At 51.7% G+C, this 22828-nt stretch overlaps 1 protein-coding gene across 1 annotated transcript in view; it reads right to left on the minus strand.

Annotated features, from left to right (window-relative positions):
• Adamts2 (ADAM metallopeptidase with thrombospondin type 1 motif 2) overlaps positions 1-8110 on the minus strand; it is a 240526-nt gene extending 232416 nt beyond the window's left edge. The window contains exons 1-2 of the mRNA XM_020166816.2: positions 7963-8110; positions 6593-6984 (exon numbers count right to left, since the gene is read on the minus strand). Coding sequence (XP_020022405.2) covers positions 6593-6984; positions 7963-8095 — 525 coding nt within the window. The 5' untranslated portion in view covers positions 8096-8110. The remainder of the gene's footprint in view (positions 1-6592; positions 6985-7962) is intronic.
• Between the last annotated feature and the right edge of the window lie 14718 nt (positions 8111-22828).

The following is a 22828-nucleotide window of genomic DNA, read 5'->3' on the forward strand; positions in this document are numbered from 1 at the left end:
GACAAGTCAGACGCCATCTTAGCAGTCATGAGTCCAGTCCCAACTGCAGGAAACGCCCCTCGGGAAGTGGGGGTGAGGCCAGCCAGAAGGTTGTGGCTGCCTCAGCAGAAGGGACTCCCAAGTTCCCCAGGACAGCCCCTGCCTGCCAGATGGCTGATTCCAGGCACTCTCCACCTGGGGAAACTGTGACTTCGTTAGAGAGTGGTTTGTCCAGGTCACAGGGTGAGTTGCCAGAGTCCAGCCCAAGATCTTCTCAGCCCCACTCAACTGGATGTTTTCACATCTACACCCCCGGGGCGCTTCCATTTCTGACTTAGTTTGACTTAAAAAACCAGGGAATCTGAAATCAGATTTCATAAACCTCAAAGCTACGGCCAGAAAACTAGCTAAACCCTGTACATATGCAAGTGTTTTCCTGTGGGAAAATGGTAGCGTCTCCAGCCATTCTTGAAGGTCCCTGCTCTACTGAATGCAGCACCCTGGGGTTAGTGGCAAAGCACGCCATGTAGGAGAGGTGGGCCAGCCCTGAACACCAGGAGCACAGGGTCTCTGGGGCAAGCCCACATACTTCCCTGCATAGTTCCTACTTGGTTACCAGCTTCTAACCAAACTCCCAACAGTCCAGAGTCAGGGACGCCTATGGTACAAATTGCCAAAAAGCAGAGGGAGGGGCATAACGTGTGTATGTCTACAATACCTTCCAGGATGAAGGGCTATTTAGCTAAGAACTACAGAGCAAGGCAGGTAAAGAGAGGGGGAAACGGTGGTCCAGGTAAGGACACAGCCTGGACCTGTGCAAAGGTCCTGAGGAACTAAAAGCCCAGGGTGACTGGAGCCCAGGCATGAGTAGGACACAATGACAGATGAGGCTGAAGGGTCCCAGGCCAAGCCATGGGGGAAGGGACCTCGGTGCCCAACCAGTGGACTTTCTTTTGTAAGAGCGATAAGAAGTAAAGAAACGGCACACGTGATTGAGGTTTATAAGGAGAAAGGGTTTGTGGAGAGAGAGCAACTAGAGGCAACCGAGGAGTGCTGGCGCAGATGGGGACTTGAAGTCCGTGTGGTAGACAGTCCTGGACTGGGGTGAAGTTCCAAGATCTCTAGGGTGGTGGCTGGCTGGCGGAGTGGAGGGATCATCCTAGGATTCCCACAGTGAAAGGTGGGATCTGGAGGAGAGCAGGAGAACTTGCCATCCACCAAGGAGTATGGCGGCATCCAAGGAAGGAGTCCTGGCAAGCAGAACTGGCAAGTTTATAGAACCTCTCTCCATTCCAAAGTCTGACCCTCCCCTCAGGCACACCACAGTTAGTTTAAAGATGGGTTTGTAACCCAAGCAGAGCCAATCAGATCCTCCCAGGAGGACTCCTGGAACTCTTGAAGGCATCATCCAGACAGGAGTATGTTGCACTTCAGAGAAAGGGCCTCTTTAGAAGACCAGATAGACCTGCGGCTACTGATGGTTTCCACATGGTCAACATTCTGAAATACACACAGAAAGTGGCCGAGCTGAGAAACAGTTTGTGAGCCCCTGGATCCAGCCATGCCTGAAGCCGAATCCTCAGAGCCACCCATAACTAGGTCCATGACACCTCTTGTTTGTTTCATCCAATGTGAGCTGGGTTTCTGTCAGTTAAATTCAGCAAGTCTTAGCAAAGATAACAAGCTGAGGAGGAGCCTGAAACCATCCTAGGCGGCTGGGGAGGTTACTCACAGTAGGGAACAGGCAGATGCCTCTGCTCTGACCTGAGAAGCTCAGATACTCAGGAAACCCAAAAGTTCCTGCAGCCGTCTTTGGTGTTTCTGACTCCCTCACATTGCTCTACAGGCAGTGCCAAGGCAGGATGGGATGTCAGGCAACCTGCATCCCCAGCTCCACAGTCCTAGGGCCCTCCCATACCTGCCTGCCCCCCACCCCCACTGTAGCGCCTGATCTAGCTCGAGTCCAGCGTGTGGCCTTAAAGACTCATCTCAGTCCCTTGAGTCAACTTATGACTTCTCTCTACGGATTCTGTTAATTTCTAATGCCCAGCAAGATTGGACAGAGCAGGGGCCTGGCTAGGATGGCATTCCAGCAGGGGAGCCCCAGGCCATGGGACCACAGTGGGGCATTCCTTCTGGCCATGAAACCTGGGCCTCTCTGAGCTTCAGCCCTATAGTGGAGGCTCCAGCCCTTAGACTGGGGAGGTTCGTCCCTTTCCACTGCAGGCTTCTATCACTGGTCCTGCTCAGCTACGGACACCAGGCCAGGGAGGTCCCCAGTGCTACACTGAGACGGGAGGAAAGGATGAAACAGGGTCACTTTCGTCCTCCTGGAGTCTCCACTTTGATCACCCACCAGTGAGAAGTTAGGACACCCACAAGGAGTTGCAGCTGAGAGCAGGTCACTGGGCAGTTAACAGGCCACTTGGTCACCAGAACTTCTGCTAGCTCCCTAGAACTCACACAGATGGTGTTCAGCGCTCCTGACTGAGAAGGTCTTTGGAAATTAAAGTAGGAAAGATTAGAAATGTTTTACAGAAGTGCAGTTTTTCTTTTTATTCTTTTTGTTAGCATGCCCAAAAATAAATAAATAAATAAAATATAGTGGGCATGGCCTAGAATCAGATAGGTACACATTCAAATCCCGGCTGCCAAGAGAGAAGCAAGCTCTCTTGGCTTTGGAGCCTCAGTTTATTCATCTGTAGAATGGAGATAATATCAGCACAGGCTCCATCAGGAGATATGAGGATGAACCAAGGCCACATGACAGTACATGCCCAGCAGGGACCCTGGCACGTAGTAGGGTCACAGCAAATTGTCCCTTACCATTATTACTATTTGTACAGAGTTCTTGGTTGTTTTTTATTGAACATGTAAAAATGATGTGAACTTAGCACTACCACATAGTCCAAGAGGTACCAGAAAATCCTTCTGTCGCCATGTGATACACAAGAATGCCTCCCTAAGCACTTTCTTCTCACCCAATGAGAAAAGACAAATTGTAACACTCCTAGTAAATATTATGCACTGGAAGACACGGGACCCTCTACATTGACCAGCCTCTCTGGAAATTAGATATGCAACATATCTGATGACACACCTTCATATGCTATATCCTGCACTTCTACCTGACTCCACTAGAATTTGGACCTTTCTAGCGAAAAACAATCTCAGATCACTTTGGGGAACAGTGTCTCCTATGCTTTCAATTCTATGAGATTTTGCAAACCCCATAACTCTGACTCTTATGGGACCACCCTACCCCAGTGTAGACAGAGTGGTACACAGAACTCACTTGGAATTAGCAGAAAAAGGATAGCTTGGCACTGCTGGGGTCCCTTAATTCACCACAAAGGGGCTCCATCTGAGAACAAAGCCAGCACACAAGAAGGCAGAAGCAAGAGGCAGCAAAGGTCCTAATAAACTGGTGGGAGCCTGGATCCAGCCATGCCTGAAGACTTCTCGCTACATAAGCTAATAAGTTCCCCCTTCCTCTTTAAACCTATTTGACTTGAATCTTCCGTCACTTGTAACTGAAAGGAACCTGACTGATAGCTACCCTGGCAGATTATATTAGAGTCCCTTTGTACTAAACAGATTAGGAGACGGTTGTCTACAGTAATCAGATTTACAAAGTGCCTTCCTTTAAAGCAGAAAAATATGCTCATATGACTTTAGGATCAGACAAGCAGATGAGCAAACATGTGTCCCAGAACAGGAGCAGGACAAAATTTGGGGAGAGATACTCAGCTGCCTGCTATAACACTGCACACTCTGTTCAACTATGGTATGTCCACACATTTGCCTGGGAGCATCATTTTCACATGTTCTCCAAAGAACAGGTTCTGTGTGGCAATTGCTGGAATACACAGAGTTAGCAAGACTTCTTTATTTCTGAACTTCTCAGGGATCCTGACAGACTCCTTGACTCTCCCAGGGTGGGTGAAGCCACCAACCTTTCCACACTGCTTTGTCCACTGAACCCTGCCTGCTCAGAGCAATGAGTGGTACAGCTCTGCAGATTGTTCTTGAATAAATGGGGCTGTCATGCCTTGCTTCTCAATCAGTGGTCCCAGGACCAGGAATACCAGCCTGGGCGCTTACAAGAAATGCAAAACCCAGGCCTTCCCCAGCACTGCTGAGATGAACCTGTATTAAAGGAGCCCTGGGGAGCTGTGTGCCCAGCACCGCCTGCCTCCCCTGCTTTGGTGCATTTAGGTCGCTAGCCAGGAAAAGCATGAGTGTGGAGGAAAGGGCTCTGTGGAGCATCCCGGGGAAAGGCACAGGCACAGGCTGCTGGGCGGATTAGATGCATTTATTCACATAAGGTCTCTTGAGGGAAGTACACATGCATAATTTGCTTCTTTTATTAAGTCTTATCATCCTCCACTTCCCCAGACTTAGAAGCACTGTGACAGAAGAGGCCAGAAAGAACCAGGCCACACCCCACCCTCACTGGCCATGTGGCCTATGGCAAGTTACTCAACTTCTCCTCAGAGCTTCCATCTGTAAACTAAGGGTGAGGTTACCTTCCCTCCAAGGTCACTGGGGGGACCAGAGACACCAAGTGTAAAGCTCCAGGTCCTTAAGTGAGTAGGCTTTCATGAAGGCACAGAGTGACTTAAAAGTGCTGAGGAACTAATTGTTATTAAATCAAAATAGGTACACACACACACACACACACACACACACACAGGAAAGGAAGGAAAAAAAGAAGTAGGAACAGTGCCGACCCACTGTCTCAAGGCCATTACTCACTGACAGCCTTCAAGGCCACCAGGCAGGCCCCAGTATTCTTTCTAGCTCCATCTTGTACCTCTGCCTGTGGATGCCCAATGCTGTGACATCTCGGAGTGCCTGTCCTGCCCAGGCTGTTTCATACTTGTACCTCAGCACAAACTCCTCTCTCTGTCCAACTGCCAACCTGCACCTTTTCCAGTTACCATCTGGTTCTCTAAGACCCCGTTCAAATAGCCCCCCAAGAATGTATTCTCAAATCCTGGCAAGACTGCCCTGCAGCCTGTCAACAACTCCTTTCCCCCATCTGCCAGTTGGTACAGGGCCTGCCACATCTCTGACCAGTACAAGGATAAACATATTGAAAGTTGCTGGCTGAATAAATGAATTATCAAATGATCAGATGAATGAGTGACACAGTGACAAAGCCCCCTCCCCATGCTCTCCATCAAGAACTAATTAGTATGCAGGCTACATCCGTGTCCACTCCCCCACTCACCTTGTCCCAAGTCCCTAGCACTGATCTCCTTCCATTTTTAGGAAATTCAGCAGCAGCATAAAATGACACACACCTATGAGGACCAAGATGTACTCAGAAAGGACAGAGAATATAAAGAGTCACCCTATTTGAACCCAACCCCTGCAAGGACATTTACAGTTGTTTGCAATATGCCCGGGTTCTAACTAAATCCAACCAAAGGCAGTGATTTTCTGAAGCAACAAGTGATGTTTCCTGTGTGTCCATAAAAAGAACACCAGCGGTTGTGGGGCTTGGGTATAATTGCTGGCTCTGCAGACAGTAGGACCCGCCTGGGCTGCCTGAGGACTGGCTTGCTCAGGGGCCGGCAGGGCTGGGAGAGTGGCCACTTGCCTGGGGCAGGATTACCTTGAGCAGCAATTAGAGCAGGAACCCACGGTGGGCGGCTTCAGATGTCTGGCCAACACAGCCAACCTGACCACCGCACACCCAATCCAAAATAGAAAACTGCAGTGGCTTCTGCCAGTGTGCCAGGCCCCCAGCAGCTGGGCAGCACCGCCAATGTCAGCTCTTCCCTGAGCATCGATCCAGGCTTTCTCCACACACAGCTCCCTCGTGCAGAGCTATGGTCTCTTGGGGTCCCTGGAAGCAGGTGAACTTCTCAGGGTCCTGGGGTCCAGTCTTTCTCCTGTCCTGCAGGAGCTGCTCCCCACCCCCAAAAACCAGCCATGAGTACCAGAGCCTTCACTGCCAAATGCTCCCCTTGGCTCAAAATACAGGGAGAAAACTGTTTTTTCAAATAACCAACTGGAGTTCAACAGGAAACCACAGTATAGAAATAAGCAGCTCCGGTCAGCCAAGGGGCAGAAGACTTAACAAGACATTTTAGCATCACTGCTGTCTAGGCTGGCATCACCTGAAGCCAGTATACATGCCAATCACACACATGGCACACATGTTAAGATGCACAGGTACACACACACAACAAACGTGAGCACAAGTGAGTGGAAACTGGACAGACAGAGGCACCCTCACGTGTTCATTGGCACCCAGAAACACATACACAGACATCAGAAACATACGTGCAAATGCATGCACACCAAAGAGACACACGCACACATACCAACCTACACCTGCACGCAAGGTGTAAACATGAACATGGGAGATAATTGGTAAGAGTTTTGGGACTGGGGACAGGGCTTGCATAAATTGCCCCCTTCTCAAACCAATCCAAATGACTTGCCTTCCAACCAACCCCTTCAGTCGTGCCAGTGCCTCCCACAGCACTGGGAAGGCACAGAAGGTCCTTGGTCGTAGGCCTTGGACCAGGTCACCAGCTTCCCGTGCCCAAGTAAGGGCCAGAACGGAAAGCAGTAAGGGAAAGGAGAGAATACTCACCAGGCCATCGCAATTGCTGAGTGCCACAGAGGAGGGTGTAGTTAAGCCGGCCACGTCCCCAACGTAGAGGCAGGTCCCAAGCAAAGGCTCTACGCGGGTAGCACCCGTCTCACTCTGCCACTCCACAGTGGCTCCAGGAGCTACGAGGCGGGCGTTGGGCCGCAGCCGCAGGTGCAGGTCTCGGCCGAAGACCGTGACATTGTAGAAGAGGCGGCTGCCAGGGTCCTCCTCAATGTCTCCGGGGAAGCCTGAAGTCTGGACTGGGGCGGCCCTGCGGGTTCGTCCCCCCGCCCTGGCCGTCGCCGACACCACGTGGGACACCAAGCGGCCCTGGGCGTCAGTGCGCACCGGCACCGCCAGGATGCGCTCGGCTCCGTGCCCCAGGGGCCCGCCTGCAATGGGAAGGGACGTTAGACTGACGGAGACCTTCGGAGTCTCAGAGCCGGGCCACTGAGCCCTGCCTCCCCCAGCCCTCGCCTCACTGCGAAGAGAAGGGGCATTCCTCCAGGAAGCCCCAGAAGCTAGCTTGCACCACCCTGTCTTTCTTGCAAACGGGAAGGGGCGTTAACTGGACCACCACTCCGGAGCCGCGCCGCCCCCGGGCCGTCCTCCTCGAGGGCAATGCCAACTAAGAGCTCTGCCCCCTGCCCTGCTCCAGGTTGGGCTCCGTGGGCACCTCGCAGTCCCCCTGGGAACGACCTCGTAAGAGCGTCCCCGCCCCTTAAGCCTACCATCCTTGGGCAGGACATGTGGCTCGGCTGGTCCCCTAACCTTGCACCTCAACACCTCGGCGGCCCCTGCTGCCCGATTGCCCTCACCGCTGGCCTCCGGAGCAGTGAGGACTCGGCTCCCCCCGAGCACAGGCGGCCTGTCCTCTGTGTCCAGCTCCCGATCAGCCTGCTGCCAGCGTCCTCTCCCCGCGCGCCTAAGGACGGGGAGGGGTGGAGCAGGGTCCCACCGATCTCCGGGGATCCCCTCCAGGGCGCCCCAACCAATCTTCAGGGCCCACAGCGGTGCGCTCCGCACCAGCTCCTTCTGAGCGTCCCCGGACGCGAGCACCGGCGCCGCCTCGCCCTGGCTCCCCTGGACCCGCTGGAGCTAGCTCTGCGCTCTCCGCCGCGGGGCTTTCCCGGCCTGAGGTCTCCACGCTCCGCGTCTTGGGAGCCGCGAGCGCTCCAGGCTCCCCCCCGATCCCGGGCGCCCCCTGTGCGACCAACCCGGCCCCGAAGTTGGCCAACTTGGCCCCGGGCGGGGCGCGCGGAGTTTGCCCAAGTAGGGCTGGACGACGCTTGGGGAGGGGGGCGGCGGGGCACGAGGGGCAGGGCCGGACCGACGGGGGTCGCGGGGCGTGGGAGCCGAGCCGCACCTACCTGGGGGGCCGGCGGCGACGGCAAGCCGGGCGTTCGCGGGCGGCAGCAGCAGCAGGAGCGGCGGCGGCAGCAGCAGCAGCAGCAGCAGCGCGGGGCAGAGCAGGCGGCGAGCGGCTCCCGCCGGCGGATCCATGGCAGCCGGACCGCAGCCGGGGCCCCGCACTCGCAGCCGGCGCGAAAGTTCCCCGCGCGCCGCCCAGCCCACATCTGGGGGCAGCTGGAGCCGCCCGCAGCTGCAGCACCGCAGGGCGCGGGGCGGAGGAGGCGAGGCGCGGAGGAGAGGGCGGGGGGAGCGCGGAGGGAAGGCGGGGAGAGGGAAGGAGCGAGCGAGCGAGGGAGCGGGAGGGAGGGAGAAGGCGAGCGAGGGGGAGGGCGGGGACGGCGGGCGCCTCAGCCTGCGGTGACCCGGCGCTTCTTGGCGCTGCCGCCGCCGCGGTTCCCCGCTCGCAGCGAAGCAGAGACACCCCGAGGCGGCGGTAGAGAAGCGCTGCGGGCCGATCTGGGGGAGCTCCGCCGCCCGCCACCCTCCGCGCGCTCTGCGCCCTCGTGGCGCACCACCTCGAAGGAGTGGCACGACCGAAGCACCCTCACCTAGAGAACCCTCGAGGTGCCCAGGTCCCCTTCGTCAGTCCAGGACTCAAGGGGCCGCCCCACCCTCTTTTTCTGTGCCTCCTAGCAGAACTAGACACGGAAATGAAAAGAGGACAGAGAAAAAGCTAAGTGCTGGGTCCTGAGGTCTGAGGCTTGCCCAGTGCCCAGAGGGAGACCCCAAAGATGGTAGATGCTGTCTCAGGAGGGTTCACTCCCAGCGCTACCCTAAAGATCAACTTTTGCCCTCATCCCAAAAGACGAGTCTCCCTCAGTCCCTAACCCCTCTCTGTCCCTTTCCCCATCACTCCCTTGGAACCTCGGGGTACAGCCTCTTCCTGCCAGACTTGGGTTCCCCTCCAGCAGTCAGGTTCCTGCTCTCACCTGTCTTCCATGGGCCTCCCTGCCCTGGCAGTCCCCAGCCCCCCATCTGAAATGGCCTCTCCACACACGCCTACTTTTCCAAAGGAACATTCGAGGTCTGAGACATTCATCCTGGTCAAGTGTTCTGTTAGCACCCATTGCCAAAGGCAGCCTTCCTCTCCAGCAAGGTCCTAGACCTCCCATTTTCTGGAGTCACTGTCCTACCAGGCCTGCTGTCCCCAAGGGCAGTCACTCCTTCCCAGTCCCTCCTGGACATCCCCCTCGGGCTTGTGTCTGTTGGAACATCTCTTTAATATAATCTCCAACTCTTCCAGAGTAGACACGCCTGTGCTGTGTGGCCAGGGACAGAGGACCCAGAGATGACTCAGGCCCCTCCCTGCAGGCCAGGAGGGCCCAGTCTTATGGGGAAACACATAACCTGCAGGACTGGCTCTAGCTGTGATTTTTCTGCCCTCAGTTCTGTCATTTCTAGGACCTGGGTGTGAGGCCACTGCAACTTGACAACCATCTTCACCAAGAATGTTTTCTCTGTGTTACCTGAGGGTGCCTGAGACTGGATCCGGCCCTCAGGCATAGTGAACATTTGTTGTCAAGATGTTTTAAATGGTAAGAGTTCACATGAAGGAAAGATTTCTAACTTTTCTTGAGAAAGCAGGTGTTGGCACACTCTGAGCCTACATTCCTGCTTAACCACAATTAAATGAGACACTTGCCTGGCAGTTTGCAAAAGACCCTGCCCCCAACCCAGTGAAGCTGTGACTCGGGTGACCTAGATGGTTCTGGACAAAGTTGGAGTTGGAATCCTAGTGTGTAAGGAGAGATGACTCTAGAGCCAGGCATCTTGGAGGACTTCCCATAAGAAGAGACATTAGCTGATCCTGAAGGCTGGGGGAGCCAGGCAGCCCAGAGTTGGGTTCTGCTGGGTGCCTTTCTAGAACCTACTCCTGCATTCCCTTGGGACTGTCTGGCTTCCATTCTCCTCAAAAGACAAATGTAGCCCAACCAGCAGCCTTCCCTACTTCAAGGGTCACATTCTACCACCTCAATCACTTCCCTGAAGGGTTACATATTTTCCTGCCATGTCCTGTGCTGTTTCTTTATGTAGCACTTAACAATTTACTAAAAATGTAAAGGATAATTTAAACCACTACCATCCATGGAAAAGCCAACATCTCACCACCCCACCACAAATCAAAGATAAATGCCCCAAAGTAAACACAAAAAGAAAAGAAGAATAACGTTATCAGTTCCTAGCTACTACTACCTACAAAAGACACTGAGGCTGAAGCAGCTTAGCAAGTGTCACAAAAGTGTTGAGCCACACTGGCCCAAATGGAAATCTTCTTTTTGATGTAATCAGAAGGATGAAAGAATTGAGAAGAATAAACTCTCTCCCTTTGTGAGTGGACGATAGCTTCTGACAGGCCCATAAAACTGCAGTGTCTAGTACACTCTGGGACACTTGCTCTAGGAGATATTTTTTTGGAAAGAAGATTTGTGTCTTTGACACTCCTGGCAGCTGTTTCTCCCTGCCTCGCCCCTGGCCTCTTAGAGCTCCATCCAGGCAGAGCTCAGAATTGTCCAGCAGGTCAGTGGAAGCACACCAGCATCCTTCACCATCCCACTCACTAGTCCCCAAAATGATATCAACAAGATGCAGTGAGTGAATCAGGCATCTGCACATCAAAATTTAAAATTAAAAAAGCAAACAAACAAACAGACAGGGCTGGGGGCGTGACTCAGTGGTAAAGCGTGCCTAAGTTCTGCCCTAGTACCACCAAAATAAATTCTAAAATTCAACTCTTCATGGGGGGAGGGAAGTGTAGACATGTCCCGGCTTCCTAATCACCTGTCCTCTGCTTTAAAAAGATAAATAAATAACTCTTCAAAGCTCTAAAAAGATAAATAAATAACTCTTCAAAGCTCCGTGCTTTAAATCCCTCCTCACCTCTGGGAAATGTTACCCCACCCACTGGTGCGTTTGCCTCTCCCTCCTCCTCCCCCAGGTAAAATATGGGTCACAGAAATTTCCAGCAGTTCTCGTTGGTCTACTTACTCAGTTTAGATCCCAAAGACCAAAACTAAAGACCAACCAGTGGAGCCAACTCAGCTGGTGCATGCCATGGATGTTTTTTCATTCCAACTTGAATGTCCTCAGGTCTGCCTTGCACTCTTCCCCCTTAACACAGTCCCCACCACTCCCTATTGTCTTACCCCTGCCTATTACTGGCGATCATTGCTAGCCTGGTCCCTGAAAGCACTGCATTGCAGCCCTGATCTAGAACAGCCCTGTGTTTCAGAGGAAGAAGGAGGACAGTCCAAGGTCAACTCAGGTCCTCTAAACCCAACCCCCTTACTTTCTTCCCAAGGATGTGAGGTACCAAAGGAGATGGGGACCTTTCCCAGGCACTCATCTGGACATCAGGAATCACCCCCACAGACCTTGGAGAGGCCATTAAGAAAGGAGAAAGTTGCCTAGCTCTCAATGGGAGGGATGTCCTGTGTTATTCTGCAGAAGAGAGCCAGGGCTCCCCGCTCTGCCCCTGACCTCTAGGTCACACATGCCAGCACAGACTTCAAACAGGAGCCCTTTGAGAGCCATGCCTGTCCCTTGTGCCCACACAGAAACTAACCCCCCTGGTGTTCTGTCCCTATTTCAAGGTCACCTTCCTTGGTAGGGTCTTCCAAACAGATGGGAGCAGTGGACTGTGGGGAAGGATGCAGATTCTCCCAGTCCCTTTGGGATCCATGTGCAGAGCATACCCAACGTGAAGAGTTAGTGACCTTGTCATGGGGCCTGGGAGAACAGCAGCTCTGGCCAAGTCCACTGTTGGCAAACAGCAGATGCAGTGGCCCCGTCAGATGTGCTGGCGGAGTTCTGGCCAGGAGTGGCCTTGGTAAGCAATATGTCAGGGAAACGCTGATTGAACAGAAAGTGGTGGCTGGTGGCCTTTGGGGACTGTCGTTCTTGCTGTTTCTTGAACCATCCCCACAAACACACACTGACAGGGAGCTGTGTCAGGCAAAAGAGGCAATGTGGGTGGTGTTCAGACAGCATTTTCTTTATTTCCATGTTCCATACAGAGGTGTCCCATCACCATTGGGACCAGTTTTGCCTGCAAGTGAAAGACAGAGGGCTTGAAGTTTAGAAGCTTAGGGATCCAGGCTCAGTCAACACTTCTACATGGAGACACAAGATGGAGGCCCAGACTCAACCTATGTAATAATGGCCCAGGGGAGGATATAGCCCAATGCCCACTTGTGACTGCACTGCATATATGCTCAACCTAGCAAAGAATAGAGAAGTCTTCTAGAGGAGATATCTGAGTATAGCAGGGAGTGACACTCATGGGCCCATGTGGGCCATGACTTAGATCTTTACGCTTACAGGTATCTGACCTACCATCGGGGCCAGGGAAACCATTGGGTCTGGCCCTCTAGCTCAGAAGGCCTCTGGGTCCTTTAAGATGCGCCTAAGCAAATACCATATCTCACCTACCAGGAAATCTGCAGGGGTGGCATCAAGGGCCCTGCCACCTGGGTATCATCTTTGTCCTGACCAGATAGAAGAATGACCAAAGCCCAGGATTCTTGCTATCCCTGCAGAAGTGCCAGCTGACTACTGTGGTCAGAAAGCCAAGGCTGAGTGACATGCCCATTCTGAGCCAGCACTGGCAGGGGCAGGGGGATTCCTGGGACAAGCTCTGGGCATCCATCCTCTGTCCCCACAACTTGTCTGTCTGCCTTTCCAAATGAGAATGTCACATAGTTCCAGGCACCCTACCTGGTGAGAGATGTCCATCCAGTGTGACTTTGTGCTTACACAGAGTGAGCAGAATTCCTTAATACGTATATAAATCCTGCAAGAAACCCGGGGACGGCCAGTTCTAGCACGCTGTGGGGTCTGTGTTCAGTGCCTTCTCTAATCTGATCTGGACATTCTTCACTTCCTATCATCTGAGGAACTCAATCTGTAGCCCTGGCCGGGCCTTGTAGACCCCCACTCTTGGTATCTCTGGCCTCCAGGACTTTATTCCTTCTATGTCACTTTCCTTCCGTAGAGTCCAACCTGACCCTGCCTGGCTCACAGAATTAAGGGGGCGAGGGGTGGCCCTTAAAGAGGCTGAAGCTTCCAGCTAGCGTTGGCCATGGTGTCAACAATGAAACCCTAGGACCAAGTCCCTGGGGGAGGAAAACTGGGTTAAAGTCAAGGGCCACAGGGGACTCCCTGGGAACCCCTGTTGCTTCTCCAGAAGACACCTGGAGGCCTCTTCCCCAGCCCAAGTCCCCACAGCTCTTAGGAAGGTCCACTTATGGGACAGCTTGCCTCCTTCCTCAGCAATTCCAGGTGGTCCTTCCTTAGCAAACCCACCAAGACCCAACTCCAAATTCCTAGGATGTCTAAAGTGGACCTCATGGAGCAGCTGGTCATCTCTGCTCCCTGTAAAACAGTGTCCGCTTCCTGTGATGGTAGCCAAAAAAGAAAAAGATGTACCCACACCTTTGTGCAATTTTGTTGAGTTTGTTAGGCTTCTTCTTTTTTCTTTTCTTTTTTTTTTTTGAGAGATAGGGTCTCATGAACTGTTTGCCTAGACTGGCTTTGAACCATTATCCTCCTGATTTCTGCCTCCTGAGTAGCTAGAATTAAGGTGTAAGCCACCTGTGCCTGGCTGTTGGGCTTTTTAAAATGAAATAAGTTGCCCCTATGTCCAGTTGGTTTAATAGGTCTGGCGCCAGGCAGCCCCTCAGGAGAAATCTTTGCACACTGTCCCCAGAGCTTCTGGCCACTCCTCAGGGCTGGATGGGGTGGGGCAGAACTCCCCTTCCTTGGCAATCTTACCTTTCCAATGGTTTCCAGAGTCTGTATACCCATGACTCAGGCCAAGTTCCTCCTAATCTGTAAAGTCTGTTCTCTCCAGACATCATCATGGTGCTTCAGGGTCCACAAACTCTCCAGCCTTGAATCGTCCCCATCTCCACCCACCCTCCCACCCCCCAGCTCCTGTGCCATTCTCTACTCAGGCAGTCTTCAGTCAGAGACCCGGGACATCTCAGGCCCCTCCCTTTCTTTACCACCACATCAAAGCATTCATCAGCTGCCTCTACCCTCTAGTTAGCTCTGCAATCTTCCCTCTCCTTCCTGCCACATCCTCTGCCCCAGCTCAACATCCCTCCCTTGCCCAGACATGCATGCATCCCCAAGATCTTCTCATTTGGGCACCAAATGCCTGAAATTGACCCCTTGGACTTGAGTGACTTTCTCTCCCACTAGTGAGATGTGGTGTCTCCAGTACAGCATCCCACTCATCTTCCCATGCAGGCCAATGTCCCCTCATTTGTAGGACTGAGTGCATATGCCTCCCTCCAAGTCTTGGGCAAAGCTTAGGGGCTGGAATTGTGTTCATTTTCCACAGAGGCTGAATGTAAGTGCTTCCTGAGACAAGCTGATTGCTGGAAATCCCAACGTTCCTTTGTTTCTGGGAGTGCTAAAGAAAAAAATTCCATCTCGGCTCACCAGTATAGATGATTTCTGAGACTGGCTGCTGGAGGTCTGTCAGCCCTTAGGAAAGTTACTTAACCTTCCTGTGCCTTTAAATAAAAAATAGTCATGGACTGGAGGCATGGCTCAAATGGTAGATCACCTGTCTAGCAAGTACAAAGCCCTGAGTTCAAATCCCAGTACTGCTTCCCCCGAAAATCAGCATAAAAATATCACATACTCCACAGGGTGGTTTTGAAAGTCCAATGATTTAACCCTATGAAGGGCCCAGAGTGCACATATAGCAGAGTAAACACTAGACACTGCAGCTTGTCTTGTCTCTCACCATGTCCTGTACATAGCTACACACATACTTTAGTACTGGGTTACAGACCAGAATCTCTCTGTGCACAGAGGCCCCTGGACTTACAGTGGGGTTAGGCCTGAAGATCCATTATAACTTGAAACTGTTCTAAGCAGAAAATGCATTGAGCCAGGCATCGGGAGCTCACAGCTATAATCCTAGCTACTCAGGAGGCAGAAATCAGGAGGATCACAGTTCAAAGCCAGCCCTAGGCAAAAAAAGTTCAGGAGACCCTATCTAGAAAAAAAAACAGTCACAAAAAAGGACTGGTAGAGTGGCTCAAGGCGTAGGCCCTGAGCTCAAGCCCCAGTACCACAAAAAAAAAAGTGAGGGAGGGAGAGAAAGACAAAGGAAGGAAGGAAGAAAGGAAGGAAGGGAGGGAAGGGACAAAGAAAGGAAGACTACTCTCAGCCATACTAGGCCAGCTTCACCACGGTGCAGCCAGGAACTGGAACCGAGGGCCAGCCACAGCCTTTAATGATTTCCTGACCCTCACTGTCCCACCTAACCACTTTGCCCCTGAGAACTTGTGGCCTCCAACCCCTGTGCTGCACAACCCACTTCTGCCTTCTTGAGGGGTGGCAGGCTGGAGCCTCGTCCCTCAGGCAGCCCCTGCCTGGCCTGTGACAGCTGGGGCAGCTCTGCAGCCCTACCTGCCCTTGAATCCCCTATCCCCTGGGTTTCCGGGTTCAGGTTGCTGGAACTTTCTAAAATGCTCCTTTTCATGGTCCTCACATGGCACCAGCAGCTCTCTGCTGCCCAGAAAGAGACCCTGCCCTCTGGCTGCAGACACAGGCAATGGCTAGGAAAGGGACTGTCCCCTGGCCCTCCAAGATGCTTTGGGAAGGAAGCACAGGCTGCATGAGCGTGGCTGTGTGAGATACAGGGACAGGGCTGCAAGGAGCTAGGGGGTGGCACAGGACAACTGCCATTCAAGGTTGGGGCCTTGCTAACAAGTTAATATGGATGGAAAACGGGAAGCTAATTCAGGGTTTTGACACAAAGCATCAGAGGCATGAGCATTCATTTGCACACGCATGTATACACACACACACCACACCACACACACACACGTGACACATGTGTGCATGCATGCACTGGCCGACCTGCAGCCCACGGACGCCCATAGACCCAGACACGCAGACATGCACTCCAGAGCCCACGCAGCGCTCTGGCCTCCCTAATTGCATTTCTGAAAATGAGAAAGAGGAAATCGAATGACTTTCAGGCGGCCACTGTTCCCCCATGGCGATTTCCCATCTCCGTTCTGAAGGGCTGCGGCAGCAGGACAGCCTCGAGTTCTCATCTGAGCCCCGAGACTCCTTAGCAACCCTGGCGGGGTCCACACTGCAAGCAGTGTCCTCACCTGCCCTGCCCACGGAGGCTGTGGGCAGAAGCTGCAGCTCACTTCGGGCTTGGGCTTGTGATGATGATGGGGACCACTGGCCTGAATAAGTTCCCAGCATTTCTCCTCATTGCCAAGACTGTGCCCCCACTGTCCCGTGCCACCAACCCTGTGCCTAGGGGTGGGCAGCTGCATCCAGAGGATACCTTTCCCACGGGTGTGTGCTCTGGTCCATCCTCCTCCTGAGACTCCTCCCATCCTGACCCTGTGATGGGGAGCCCCTCCCTCTGCACACGCCAGACCCTTGTTCCAAATGGAAGGTCCACTGTGAGCCATTATACTGTCGTCAACTTTTGAGCAGGTAAACTCACCTTATAAGCCACACTATTACAACTGAGGTCACCCGAGACCCTGAGATCTTTTTCACTGAAGCATAGCAAAAGCCTGCCCCCACCCCGAAACTGGATGCTAGTGATGGAGATTTAAAACCTGTAGCACACGCTATTGGCTTCCTTCTACTGCTTTGATCTGTGAGCTACTAAGTGAGGGCAAGGTCCCAAGGTCAGGTGACTCCAGGGACAATCCAGCCCTTATTCCCCGGAGTCCTCCAGCAGTGTGGCACAGTAGATGGACCTGTGGGAGCAGTCATCACAGTCTATCCATGGAAAGACCCTGCACTCTGGAGCTATGGGGTGAGGTACAGCTTGGCTCAAGATCCATCAGAAGTTTGCAGAGATTCATCCACCTGACACAGGGTGACAGGGAAATGATGCTTCCCGCAGGTCAGACCTTGTTGTCCCTAGAAACTGGGCCCCAACCTTGGCCTTCCTGGGTCCTCCATCTCAGCCTCAACCCAGGCTGAACCCTAGAACCTGGACTCCCTGGGCCCAGGGCTTGAACTTGCTGGGCTCCAAGTGTCAATCTCACTGGGCCTGGGACCTTGACCTGTTCGAACCCCTAGCCTTGGCCTCACTGGTCCCCAGACCTCAATCTAGACCCAAGCTGGACACTGAACTTTTATCCTTCTGGGCCGTAGGGCTTGGTCTCACTGGACCCCCAACCTCAGCTTCAATGGGCCCCAGCCCTCAAAGTTCACGGGATCCCAGAGTTTAGCCTGTGGGCCCTCAGCCTTGACCTTACTTGGCCGCACCTCAGTTTCCACCCAAGTTGAATCATGGACCTCAGTCTTGTTGAGTCGAAGGACATGAGCACACTGGACCCCAGTTCTCAGACTTGCCGGGCCTTGGACCTTGATCTCATGGATTTTGGGCCTCAGTCTCCCTGGACCTTGGACCTGGGCCTTGGACCTTGATCTCAAGGATTTTGGGCCTCAGTCTCCCTGGACCTTGGACCTGGGCCTCAGTGGCCCCTGGTGTTGGGCTTCCTCCCCTCAGCTTAGCTCCCCCAGGCCCCAGTCCTGTCTGTGCCCCCACCACAGTGCTGGTCCTGCCTTCCCTACAGCCTGGGGAAGTTAAGGCTCCTGAGAAAACGCCTTGTGCAGGAGGCCTACCACACCGAGCAAGCTGTCATCCTGGAGAAAAAAATAAAACCCTCCCAGCCTCACTTATAACAAACTCGGTGTGTTGTGCAACTTTGGGGTACAGAACGTGCGTGTGCCCGGTTCCCCCACAGTTGCATAATTATGCAGCTGTTTTCAGGACTATTTCGCTTCTTCGTCTGGCAGATTTCATAAGCCATATATAAAAATTATATATATGTAAATATAAGGATGAGCATATGTGTGCAATGTAACGACAAGTCTGAAGTGGAGGGAAGGAGGTGGGGACAAGGCTCAGCAAAAAAGGCAGATGAAACAAGCGTAAACATTTTGAATGCCACCTTCAAGACGTCTGGGAGAGAAAACATGAATTCAATTTCAACTTAAAGGAAGATATCCGTCCAGTAAAATTGATTTCAAACTTGGTGATGCTTGATCACCTCTCTTTTCCAGTAATGTTTTTCTTTCCTTTCCTTTCTTTCTTTTTTTAGCAACCCTTAAAACTCCATCATTCTTTTTGCAGGAATTCTGTGTACATCTTCTGGTCAAATATTTTATTTTTTGTCTGAATTTATTCTTACATATTTTTTGTCTTGTGTGTGTGTGTGTGTGTGTGTGTGTGTGTGTGTGTGTGTGTGTGTTAGTGGGTTTGAACTCAGGGCCTGCACCTTGAGGCACACCAGCCCTTTTTATGTGATGGGTTTTTTTTTTCCAAGATAGGGTCTCGTGAACTATTTGCCCGCCTGGCTTCGAAGCATGATCCTGATCTCTGCCTCCTAAGTAGCTAGGATTACAGGAGTGAGCCCCCGGTGCCCACCTTATCTTTATGTTATTTAATTGACCTTCTAGAAAAGAGACTAGAATGCCAATTATTTCATAATAACATCACCAGAGATGCTTGTACCTTAATGGGGCAGAGAGACATCAAAATGGCAAGTCACTTATATCTCTTGTTGGGACCATCCATAGAGACAAACTCTGCCCTTTTTCCTGGTGGGAATTTTTGTCAGACCTGTGGGGTTGTGTTTGACCCTCTTCTCCTGGAACTGGAGACTGCCTGGACAGCATCAGGGAACAGAGGGACCCACTGGGCCTGGAAGGGCCACAGCCCACACCATTACCAGGGGGCTTGCAGGTGGCATGCTGTTCACAGGTGACCTTGGTTGAGGCAGTTCCATAAATTTGAATTAGATGCATACAGATAAAAGTTAGGAATTTTCAGATTGGAAATCTAGATCCTTGGTTCCTTTTGATAAAGTAGGCAAACATTGGGTTTGCATTCTGGCTTAGCAGCTGAAGCAGGGGACTTTTCTGCCCCTTCCTCATCAGATCAATGAACTCTTGCCACAAAGACACTGTCCCATAAGCCACCCTAGACCCTCGTGGTTAAGACAAGAGCCACCCTCAGGCTCTATGTAGGGGTAGCTGGGGCAGCCAGGGCAGCTCTGCTTCATGTCAGCACACATTGGACCCAGAGTGCTGGGACAGCAGCTCCTAAGGGAGACTGGTCTCTTGGAGGAGGTCAGAAGCTTCTAGAACAGTAAGCAGAAAGACACAAAGCACCTTGAGGCCTGAGCTCAAAACCAACACACTGGGCTGGCGAAGTGGCTCAAGTGTAGGATGCCTGCCTAGCAAGCATGAGGTAGCAAGTTCAAATCCCCATACCAGAAAAAAAAAAATCACACTGTCAATTCTACCTCTTTTGTAGCCAGGCAAGACTCACTGTCCAGTCCAACACCAATGGAGTGAGAAGATCACTCTATCCTAGAGAGAGAAGTTGCAAAGTCACATGACAATGGGTATGGAGACGGGGTGTATACTAGATTGAAGTGTCCCCAAAAATGCATGTCCACCCAGAACCTTAGAAAAGGACCTCATTTGGAAATGGAGTCTTTACAGATATAAGTGAGGTCACACTGGATTAAGGTTCTCTGTATTCCAATAGATTGGTGTCTTTATAGAAGAGGAGACACGGACACATGGGGAGAAGGCCAGGTGATGTCAGAGGCAGAGAGAGGAGAAGAACATCCATGAGCCAAGAACACTAAGGGCTGCCAGAGCTATGGTCTGAGTGAACTGTGTCCCCTTAAAATTCAAATGTATGCGGAGACAGGGCTTCTAGGAAATAATTAAGAATAAACGAGACCATTAAGAACAGGATGTGGTTGCTCATGCCTGTATTCCCAGCAAGTCAGCTATTCGGGTGGCAGAGATCAGGGAGGATTGTAGTTCTCAACCAGCTCAGGCAAAAAGTTTGTGAGACTTCATCTCAATGGCTGGGCACAGTCGTGCAGGCCTTAAGAAGCTTTGTGCCATCTTGATTTCCAGCAGGATGGAAATCAAGAATAGGAGGATCAAGGTCCAGGTGATCCCTGGTCCAGTGAGACCCTACTTAAAAATAACTAATGCATAAAGGGCTGGTGGGGTGGCTCAAGTGGTAGAGTGCCAAAAAAAACCCAACCCAATAAATGCTCTCATTCAAAATGGAAGGATGGGAGACCCACATCCATAGCAATTCTTGAGCCCTTATGGGAGACAGTTTGCCAGTACACCCTCCTGGGGACAGGGAATGTTGTGTCATGAGTCCCCACGTTCACACTGCTGTCAGCAAATCTCGACTTTATTCTGTAGAACATACTTCCCTTTCCATTGTTCTCCTTAGTCACTTCTGAGGACAGTGGAAAATATGTCTTTCATTGTCAATCTTCATCCTACCCATAAAAAGTTAATGGTCCAAAGAGTTTTCTCCATCTTGAATAGTCTTACTCTTTTTAAGTCCCAGTTTAGGGGATTTTGTCAATACGTCTCCCTCAAAACTTGTGGGTTTCCTATGTATTTGATTCTATGTGCCGAAAGTCATATTTACAATTCATTTCTAGATATGTCTCTCACTACACTAATTATAGATACCAGGCTACTAAGGACCACACTGTCGACTTCTGCAGCAACTCCCAGACACCACTTAATACTTTCAGGTGCTTTCAACAGCCATGTCTTTCATCTGACTTTTCTCCCACAATGTCTCGTATGTCGAGAGTGATTTGCAGGATGGAGAGGCGGAAGTGAGAAAGAGTTTTTTAACCACCTGACAACTCACAGAATTTCCAAGCTCTGTTCTCTCAACTCTTTGTGAGGAGTGCCTAGGTTCCCCAGACCCTCCTCTTCGTTGTTCCATGTCAAACAGGAGCTGGAGCCTGCTTCAGCATTCAACCTGGCCTCACCCAGCCCAAGGCCAGGAGTGCACTTGGAATATTCTATAACCTCTAGGTTATTATAATTGACAACTTTGGCAAATGTGTCGTCCCTCCATAACACAGGCCATCATTTTTCTAGCTTCCTATAACAGTTTCTGGTTCCAAAGCCAAGGCCACAGATTGTAGGTTTCTGTTCTAGGTACCAGTTTCCATACCAGTTAACCATTGCCAAAATAACATGGTAAGCCACCCTGAAACCTGGCAGCTCAAAACAACGATAATGTTCCCTCAGGCTCACAGCTCTGGCTCCATGTGCACATTCTGAGCTCCAGGCTGAAGATGCACCAGCTCCCAGGGGAACTTTGTGTCATGGAGCAGGTCAGAAGTTTCTAGAAGAGTGAGCCTAAAGACACAATGCTTCTGGGCTCAAACTGGCACCGTGTCATCTCTACCCATGTTCCACTGGCCAGGCAAGCCACACAGCTGAGCCCAGCATGAGTGAGGAGGAGAAGGAGGCTCTGTCCCAGAGGGAAAGGCTGCAAAGTCACAAGACCAAGGGCGGGATGCAGGGGTGGGGAAACCTCCGGGAAGAGCTATGCAACCAAGACATCTTCCATTTCGTTTTCCTGACTTGCCTATTTCACGTTGTGAAAGCACTCAGTGTTGTGACAAGAGAAATAATTCCAAATCATGAGAAGAAAATGCAAGGACCTCCTCCCTGCAGAGCTGCACATCTTCTTGTTTGTGAAGAGAGAAGAAGGGAGCCAAGAAGGAAGAGAGAGGAGGGAACGAGAGAGAAGCAGGAATGGCAGGCATCACCTCTGGCCCTGGTTCTAGCCCCTTCCAGGCTAAAGGCTCTTCCTGCCTTTGGGTTCCATGAATTACACAACAGCTACATCCTTAACACCAAGCCCAGGTTTGTTTTTGACAGTTACATGGGTGTCCCTCCTGCACCAGAGTCCTGTGACTGCTGTCACAAATCATCACCAAGGATGACTTCAAATAACAGGAATTTATTGTTTCTCAGTTCTGGAGGGCAGATGTCCAAAATGAGTCTCTTGGTGGCTGAAGTCAAGGCATCAGCGTTGCCATCTTTCCCAAAGCTCTAGTGGAGAATCCATTCTTGACATCTTCTGACTTCTGGTGCAAGCGGCTGGCATTCCTTGGCTTGTGGCCGCATCACTGGGAGCTCTTCCTCCACGGTCACATTAACTTCTTCTCTTCTGCATGTACCTCTTGTAATCTCTTTGTCTCCCTCTTAGATGGGAACCTTGTGATCGCATTTGTAGCCCATCCTGGTAATCCAAAATAATCTCTCAAAATCATGTGTCATCACATCTTCAAAGGGGCTTTTTTCCTAGTGAAGTAATGTTTACACCTTCATGCAGCCCATCCATTCTGGGAGAGACGCAGGAACTGGCCGAGGCCACACCCAGAATAGAGAGACCAAGCCACCTTCTGTGGGTCCCTGGCTTCCAAGAATGAGGCCAGAGTGTGCCTGGTGTGTTCAAGAATTTAGCCAGAATTTCAGCACTGCTGCCTCCCTGGGAGCAGGAGGGACCGCCCAAGGGCAGAGCTTGCTGCTCTAGGCTCCGAACCTACAATTAAGCCCAAGCTAAGCGTTACTTTTTCCCTAATGAAAATGTCTTTTATCGGTGGACCTGTCCCCATGGCAGGAAAGCCCTGCTTTGATGAAACCAAGTTCTTTAAAATGAAACATTTTATCAAAAGCCATAACACTATCCCCGTGAAATTAAACCAAGAAGGCAGACATTCTAAATGCCCCAGACACTGGTTCTGATTTTTTAAACTGTCAGTTAAATTAAAGTTGGGCCATAGAGACTCCACGCCCGGCTTGCCTTCCTGGAGGAAAATGCTCTGATGTGGCTCCTTTAATGCGTGTCTTTCTCCTGCAAAATTCTCCAAGGTCGGGTGGAATTTTTGCCCGCAGGCCTATGTTTTAGCTCTGGGACTGGAAGGCAGGAAGCCTCCTGGGACAGCCAGGAGTGATTCA

Source organism: Castor canadensis, chromosome 16 (assembly GCF_047511655.1).
Source record: "Castor canadensis chromosome 16, mCasCan1.hap1v2, whole genome shotgun sequence".
NCBI lineage: Eukaryota > Metazoa > Chordata > Mammalia > Rodentia > Castoridae > Castor > Castor canadensis.